The sequence below is a fragment of the Amyelois transitella genome, chromosome 6, assembly GCF_032362555.1.
Source record: "Amyelois transitella isolate CPQ chromosome 6, ilAmyTran1.1, whole genome shotgun sequence".
NCBI lineage: Eukaryota > Metazoa > Arthropoda > Insecta > Lepidoptera > Pyralidae > Amyelois > Amyelois transitella.
This window is the reverse complement of record NC_083509.1, coordinates 4,970,090-4,979,280: the sequence shown is the minus strand read 5'-3', so window position 1 is coordinate 4,979,280 and position 9,191 is coordinate 4,970,090. Positions and strand designations below refer to the sequence as shown.

At 38.2% G+C, this 9,191-nt stretch overlaps 1 protein-coding gene across 1 annotated transcript; it reads left to right on the top strand.

Moving 5' to 3' along the window:
• The first annotated feature begins 725 nt into the window (after positions 1-725).
• LOC106131174 (uncharacterized) lies at positions 726-7,651 on the top strand. The gene is made up of 8 exons (XM_013330175.2): positions 726-1,010; positions 2,788-3,000; positions 3,283-3,464; positions 4,699-4,821; positions 5,157-5,283; positions 5,557-5,610; positions 5,715-5,796; positions 6,009-7,651. The coding sequence occupies exons 1-8, from the start codon at positions 1,003-1,005 to the stop codon at positions 6,195-6,197; spliced, it is 978 nt and encodes a 325-aa protein (XP_013185629.1). The 5' UTR covers positions 726-1,002; the 3' UTR covers positions 6,198-7,651.
• The last annotated feature ends 1,540 nt before the right edge of the window (positions 7,652-9,191 follow it).

The window sequence follows — 9,191 nt, the reverse complement described above, 5'->3', positions numbered from 1 at the left end:
TTTCAAAATAGTCTTTGGTACATGGCCGAGGTAGGATTCGAACCTATGCCTTTCTGTGCGCACCGTACCGATTCAACCACCGACGCTCTTAAATTAGCTATTCCGATTTCTAAAGGTGCAAGTACCCGTGTACATGCATATGTTAGGGTTGAGATTCAAATAATGACAGGTTGCTAGCCCATCGCCTAAAGGAAGAATCCAAAATTTATAAGTCTATCCCTTTGTCGCCTTTCACGATATCCATGGGAACGAGATGGAGTTGTCCTATTCTTTTTTAATTGGTGCCGGGAACCACACGGCACCACCCGTACAAGTAGGTACCCGTGTAAGGTGTGTTAAAGGGTCTATAACATTATTGCCTACTTACCTTTTAGAAAATATTAAAGAAAGCTCATTTGTTCCTGTTTATCGTTAACCTTTATAAATTAATTAATTAATAAGTAAAAATTAACAAACACTTGTAGGTACCTAGTATGGACTACCTACTGCTAAGGTAAGGAGAAAGAAAGGAAAATGAAATTTAACAAAATCCTTAACAGGTTCATCCATTCAGAACGTCATTCCACAAAGGGATTTTATTACAAAGAAATGCGACAGGTCGTAACATGTTCGTGCCCCGGCGACAATCGGTTCGGTTCGGATATCGGATCGGCACCACACAAACACTCTTGCTCCTTGGGAACAGGATCGCCTCTTCAATGAGTCATCAGTTTTAATTTTACTCATCTCATTATATTCTCGGGAAGATCGCGAGTGGCCGTGCGGTGCTCGGCACCGGTGGCACGGCAACAAAACAAGTTGTGTACAGGCTCGTGCGTGACTCATATTGATGAGATGTGATTGGTTTGGCGTTGCGAAGAGAAAGGGTCAGGGGTAGCCATTTGACAGTGGTCAGTGCTGTAGGACCTGTCTTCCCGATTCACGTGTGTTGTGTGGATGTCCAGTTTGAATAATATTTAAGTTTGTGTGCTCCTTTGGATTTATTTATTACGGGACTTGACAATGATTTGGTAAGTGATTTTATTAATTTAAACCTAATCATGTTAATACGTTTGATTATTTTGATAGTGACACCACTTACACCTAAGATTCTTGGATACTTAGTTATATTTTTGGCGCTTAAATTTATTTTCGGTAGGTAAAGTACTTTTAAGTGCAGTTAAAAAATAATAGGTAGGTAAGTTCGTATCTCCTAAGTAAGATTGAATCTAGACATTTAGAAAGATGAAAACAAACCTGTAGGTTCTTATCTACCTACCTCTTACTCCTATTGTATAATATGTAAAGCATAAGTAGATATTATACAATAGGAGTAGGAGGTAAACTACCTTACCTATACAGGTAAGGTAGGTCGGTAATTCATTTTACCACCTAGACATACACCTACCTACATACCTACATAAAAAATATGTATAGGTACTGGCCGAATTGAGGACTTCCTAATACCTATATTATAAAAAGGTTGAAAATAAATTCATGAGACCCAATCGGTTAGATGCAGTATTGCCTAATAAGGGTTTGTTCTTGCATCATCCTTTTTACTCACAAACGAGTCCTATAACTAGACTAGGCCGGCGGTTCCGCCTCTAAAACTTATAAGTAACAAAAATCTCGATAATATAGGTACGTTTCCAAAATTTCCGAAATCTATTGCCCTGCCTACATGTCCAAATTTCTAGACCTTGGAGCCACCCAACGTTTTGGGCTGTGCGTTGATTGATTGTTCGATACGTCAGCCAATCAATCAGTATCCTCTTTTATCATCTCTGTATACGTATCTAGTTAGATACCTACATACTTTTCTATAATTGTAAATAAGTTGATTATCTGTGTCACGCACCTTAATACTAGATCATCTGCAAGAACATACATACATACATATGGTCACGTCTATATCCCTTGCGGGCTAGACAGAGCCAACAGTCCTGAAAAGACTGAATGGCCACGTTCAGCTGTTTGGCTTACTGATAGAATTGAGATTCAAACATTGACAGGTTGCTAACCCATCGCCTAAAAAGAATCCCAAATTTGTAAGCCTATCCCTTAGTCGCCTTTTACGACACCCATGGGAAAGAGATGGAATGGTCCTATTCTTTTTTGTATTGGTGCCGGGAACCACACGGCACCAATACAAATATAAATAATACAATACTGCAATAATTATTATGAATTCATTTATACTGTACAAAATAATGACCAACCTCAGTCTTTCTAAATTACATATTTTCAATTAAAAACCTTGTTCAGTTTTGCTCAGAAAGTCGTACCTAGGTAATCATAAACTACTTATTTTAATAATCCGTGAGATCTCTTATGAAATCCCCGTGTATTTTTGACTCTTTATCTACCTAGATATACGCCAAACGGCATTAAGTCCGCCTTATGTAAATTTTTTTTGTGCAATAAAGTTTTAAATAAATAAATATATGTAGCGGAAAATTAAAAAAATCCAACCGTCACCACTGGGGACTACAGGGTGGGGAATCCCATGTAACCTATTCTCGCAGGTGTAGTGCATCTACTCAATAATAGATTTACTGACATTTATAAATATCCTAACGATGAACATATGTAAAATTACAATTATGCCTAGGTAGGCATTCTACATGTAAGTGGGTACTCTACATGTGAAATTTGTGGTAGGTACTTACCTATGTTCTTTACGTGAGGAAGATACCGAAGCCCGGAGTGAGTAATTTACATTACGGGGAAAACAGTTCATGAAAAGACTGGCGAAAGAAGTAGCACGCCCCTCTATTCATCACTAGGTATCTATGTTTATTTCAGGTTGATATTTCTTATGGGGATGTGCATGCCCTGCTGGAACGCCGAGCCGGCTGCATGTACCGAAGACTCTCATTGTCAGGAGGGTTACTACTGTCAAACGAATGTATACTTCTGCCGACAATGCTTGCGATGTGAAGACTACAAGCGGGCGCCTCCACCCGGGACTATAGAATGCGTGAAATCAGTGGTGGAGTGTGGAGGCTGCCTTGAATCGTGAGTATTGTTTGCCAGACTTGTAAGAAGGAATGGCGGCCAGGAAGCTATAATGCGACCTGACTTGAGTGGCAGCGCTTTTGAAAATTTTTGTTCAAGTACCTAAGCAAAGCACCTACCTTTAAGTATAATCGCATTAATCATTTCACGACCTATTTTCGATATCTGTCCTATTTTATGCTCAGAACTGATTGTGCAACTACCTTAATGGCAAAATAACCAAGAGAAATAGCTCATATATGTAATGGTGCCTTTAATGTAGAAAAAAATCTTCTTTAACAGGAAAAGTAGCGGTAATAATGATTGCGGACCTAAACCCAGTTTCATGAGCCCAAAGTTTGGACGTCCAGAGTCTCATGAAATGAGACTGCCTATCTACGCATGGGTCTTACTAGTGCTTCTCGTTGTTGCGATGATTATCGGCGGCGTTCTTCTTATCCCGTTTATCAACAAGATGACTTACAGTATGTATTATTTGACTAAGTAGGTACTAAAGATGAAAATTCCAACATAACTTTTTATATTTGTTACCTTTCTTTTACGGGTATAAAAGTAAACAGGACTTGTTGTGATAGAGGGCTTGTTTGTAGGTAAGTTATAGTAGACATCCAAGTGTAAATTAATATAAAAATATGATTATGTACCTAGGTAGTGTCTTCTCATCGCGATGCAAAGCTAAAATTGACAACTGTAACAAAAATACATATTTATTGAGTATACCTATTACTTTCCATATAAGCTGCGTCCCGGAGCTTCACTCCCGTTGGGAATATGGGGATAAGAAGTAATAATTCAGGTTTTATTCTACCTGTAGGCATACCAAATTTCATCAAAATCCGTCCAGGAGATTTTGCGTAAAATATGAATAAACACACATAGACATTCATAAGTAGGATTTAGTTTACAATGATTGATTTTTTTATCGGGCGGGCAATGAACGGCAAAAAACAATTTCCTGCCGTGGTTCTACTGGAAGAAATTTCTCTACAAATAAGTAGTACCCTTGTATTGTTCTATTTTTTTTTCTTGATGTACATAAATAAATGTTTAGAATCTTTAAGTAAGTACGTATGTGTCGGCCTGTCGGTAGACTCTGTGAAATATTATGCCAATGGAGATAAATGTGTACCTACTTATATACGAGTATGTTATTTATTTATTCTTTAGCCGCTTGAGCTTTGAAACCAACAGCTAAGCATTCCGGGAACAATAATATCGGCAAACGTCAGTACCTAAACACACATAATATCATCCCACAGGGTGGTATGTTGGAAATGTGTGACCAGTGGCTAGCCTTTCCCTTGGTTGGGTTTTTACAATTTGCGCAAGAAGGGAAGCAGCCAGCTGGCACACACAATGTTTTTTATTCGCTACCGATTCAACAGCTTCACTTAATGAATCTGCTAATTCCCATTAATCGCCTATAGAAAAAGTTGGAGTGATCGTCATTCATCATTTTCTTCGAATATGTGTTTATTATAAGACTTTGCCTGCGGGGGAATCACGGGTAAACATCCCGGCTAAGCTCGTGTAACTTCCTAGTTCCTACGATAAACTCCTGTTTATCGTAAATCGAACGTAACTTAGTAGTAATAACACTTCCAACCAATAAGATTTTTAATAAATTATGTTCTTAATACTCTTCTAGTGCGAACCTTCGAAACTGTAGGTTAACAATTTCTTAACATTTAATTACAGCCACCGTGTCCCGAGTGGAATGTCAACTTCCTCCACTAGGGACAAACGACCAATTGGAGAGCACGTGGAGCGCGCCGCCTGCTTACAACGCGGTTGTCAACATGCCAAGCCATATTGAGGAAGGTAAGATAATACTAATAATACTTACATTTATTTACCTAGTTATCTAATAACTAGACCCGTTGACCCAGTCTTATAATGAGAAAAGTTATATCACATACCTTTTAATTCTGGATGCACGTCCCATTTCCATGCCATAACTAATACGTGGAAATTATTTATATGTAGTTTCTTACTTCGTCGTACTTCGTCTTACGTCTAACCATTATTTAGTAGGGGAACTAGGCCTTCCCTTTTGGCAGGATATTGCATCAATTCAGTAGTTCGAATGTGCACGTATTTTCCTCAATGTTTTTGGTCACTATAGGAGCAAACATTAAAATTTATTTTACTTTCAGAGCAAACTTTTCACTTGAAACCAATAGAAACTGCGCCCCCGAATGAAGCCCGCGAGTTTGCAGACCGACAGGCCACTCGGCCATACAGCCTCCCGAACTACGTTCGACGGCCGCAGCTGTCCACCATGTAAGTAAAAACGTTATTAACGACTTTTACGACACGTAATCCGTTGTAAGATTGTTCTATTGATTTAAGATATGTTCCCCTTTTTTTTCCTATTATGTGAAAATAGTCTAAGCGACTGAATGCACTTATTGCTATTGCTCTTCAATCTACGGATCGGCGACTTTATTAATGAAGATTTCCTAATAAAAGTGTACTTGCTAGGGGAGACTGCAATTTGACAGAACAGAAAAAAATTTCGAATCTAATATTTACCAACTCTTTTGCTTGTTACAGACCCTCGCCTGATTCACTTTCTATTCACAATAATAACACGGAGATGGAAAATAGGTAAGATTCATACATCAGGGTCAGACATATTCAACATTATAATATTAAATCGTATTAAAAGTTTTGCATAACTCTTAAATTAATAATCGTTTTTGTTTGTGTAGTGTCGACGGAGTAGTCACCGTTCGAAGCCCACTAATGACAACTGTAGATGATGTTTTACAAAATGGTGCTGCATCTAACTTGGTAAGTGGTATTTACTTTTAAAAAATACATAGGTACAAGAAAGCATAATAACTCCATACTAAACCCTATACCCTAACCCTATACTTGGAAAAGGTACGAGCTCGCGGTAAAGGTACCCTATACTTGAAATCTACGGTACATGTAACCTACCTCTAACTTAAACTAATTTAAGCTACGCGGCAAAAAAATTGAGAAATATTTTCTTTTTACAGGAAGTATGTCCAAACGGCGTAAGAAGCAGTTCTCAAGCCATCGATACCGCGGCCTCTGCAGCACCTGAGAACACACATATTACGCCGCCAGTGGTCGTAGTTAACAATAACGTTCATTTACAATCAGTTTCATTATCTGGGGCTAACATTTTTATGCCCCATTCTCCTAATAGTGTAGAGCGACGGTAGCTTTTACTTTTATTATGTTTAAGTTATTAATTATTGAAAATTTTCGGAATGAATGTGCCGATTAATGTCACATAATCTTTGAAGAAATCCAAATTTCTAATTAGATAGAATAAGAAATGGAAGATAAATAGCGCGTGGCATGACAAGATCAGTTCATAGTATGAAATAGGAGAGTTCTACTGTTTGTTAGAAACAGTGACACAAAGGTAGTCTCCTGACAAACGTGCTAATTAGTGCTTGATCGATTCATCAGTTGAAACCTAATAATAAGCTATTTTTCAAAAGTTTAATATGACAGATAGGTATTTTACATACACAAAATATGTTGACTAATTTAACATAAAGTACTTACTTAATTTTAAGTTCTTAGTACCTTGATTTCTGATACGTTTTTACCTCGATTACACAATGTTGTGAAAAGGTGGACTAATTAGATAAAATAAAATTGGTTATTATCATGAAAAATGATAAAACTCGTGAACAGTCTAATTGGTAATTTTATTTGAAGTAGAATAGTACAAAGTAAGTAGTATATAACAGTAGAAAGTAAGTAGAATATTAGGTACATTTGTAACATCAAGGTGTAGTTTTTAAAAAATATCTATAATACTATATACTTACAATATTATTGTATGCAAGAAATGGAAAACGTTGCTCAAAATGCATTTGTTAATAGGGTAGATTGTATAGAGATGAAACGGATATCCGGCAACTATCCGATATCTGGCCTATCCGGCGGCCTTAATACTATCCAGCCAAAACCGGATAACTGCTATTCGGCCGATAAAAAAATATCTAGATAAAAAAATATTTGAAAGTAATTATTAATTTTATTTAATAATTAATTTTATTTAAGAAATATAAGTTGTTTTAGTTTATAGTAGAAAATGAATTAATTAATACTCATAATGCACTAAGGGCCAATTATCTATACTAATATTATAAAGCTGAAGAGTTTGTTTGTTTGTTTGAACGCACTAATCTCAGGAACATGTTAGAATGAAAAATTATTTTTGCGTTGATTAGACCGTTTATCGAGGAAGGCTTTAGGCTATAGGAGCAAAGAAATAATGGAATAAGAAAAAAAAACGGGGAAAGTTATTCATCCTTGAGGACTTTAATGATGCCCAAAATAAATATTCCACGCGGACGAAGTCGCGGGCACAGCTAGTGGTGAATAAAAACCAATTTCTCTGCATTGAGAGGTAGCTGGCAACAATAAGACATTGAAAGAAAAGAATTGCTAACATCGCTCACCAACGAAAAGATCTGAAGCGAACCGAGGACTCCTAATCGTTGCACCACGTTCCATCGGACATTCGGCGGCCGGATATCCGGCTATCAGGCCAAACTACTATCCGTTTCATCTCTAGAAAGTTCTAATTTTTAATCTTTTAACTAAAATTTTCCTGATCAAACAAGGAGTTGATATATATTGTGATATTTAGTGAGAATAATTAAAACACATGTTTAATTTATTGTGTTTCATTTATTATCTTTACAGACTTATTTACTACCTACATAGGAAATCATAAATTTTCAGCTGTTTTATTCCTGTCATGTCAACACAAATATGATTTCTTAAAGATACATTACTTATACACTAATGCCAAAACAGAGTAACTGCCAGCCAAGTTAAATAGAATAAACCAAGGATACGTGATTCAAGTATAAGTACCTAGAATGCAACATTTCTATTGTCTTTTTCCTAATTCATATTTTTAATATTCAGCATATCGGTGCTACAAATAGTGCGATCGCATTGAGCAACGCCGTATCGCGATCAAAGTCTTTGGCGAGCGGCGCGCGTACTGAACATATTAATTCCTCGCGAGACTCGTTCGTGTAGATGGGCACTTCCAGGGTGCCTTCCGGCGCTAGAGGGGTTTCCGCTGACTGTAACAACGATTAAATCATATTAAAGTTTGGTGGTCATCATAATGTGCAGCCAACGGCACAGGACCAGCAACCCAGGAGGAACCTAACTTTATTATAATACTAGAGGCCGCCCGCGACTTCGTCCGCGTGGAAACCCTATCATAAGTTAACAATCAATCCCGCGGGAACTCCGGGATAAAAAGTATATATTATTCTGGGTCTTCAGTTACCTACAAATTTTATCGTTATCGGTTCAGTAGTTTTTGCGTGGAGGAGTAACAAACATCCATACTGACATCCTGACATACCCACAAACTTTCGCATTTTTAATATTAGTAGATGGTGAATGCAAGTAGTTCCCTGCATTTGAAGACAACTTGATGTGCAGATTGCCTCGATGTCTTCTACACTCGCTGTAAGAGTATCGGTTATTATTCAACGAATGAACACATAACTCTGCAAAGACTTATTGGTATATGGCAGAGGTTTGAATTCGGAAACCTTATCGGTTTGAAAACCGACACTCCGGAACATAGCACTCTAGATAGCAAAGTAGATTACCTGCGTGCCGTATCTGAGAAGTAACAGTGGCGCACATGCATGCGGCGGGTGATGCGCGTGCGCGGCGTGCAGAGCGCCCTGAGACCACTGCGCACCGCACAGACGAAGGCCGCTCACACGCACTGAGACATCCGTTACGTCTTCTGCGGAATGTTAAAAGTAAACGAAGATAATAAATATAATATCACGCCTCTTTCCCGGAGGAGTAGGCAGACCATATTTTTCTACTTGCCATGATCCTTATTTACTTATTGTGTTTTACCACACTCTTAATGCAAGCTTGTTGATTAAGCATACTCTTGACCTGTCCTTACGTTTCGCCAGGACGAGCCTACATAATAATACGTTAGGACGTGACGACCCTATCGCCCCTTGGGTCACCTTCCCAGTGCAAACAGTCTCCGCAAGGCAGCTCGTGGCGGGCTGTTGGGGAGTAACGACCCCACGGACCTGAGTGCTCCCAGGGGAGACCAGGTCGGAATGGATACGGATGAGGGACAGGACCCTACCACTGGCTTGCCAATAAATCCATCCAAACGTCAACTCCATAACCCA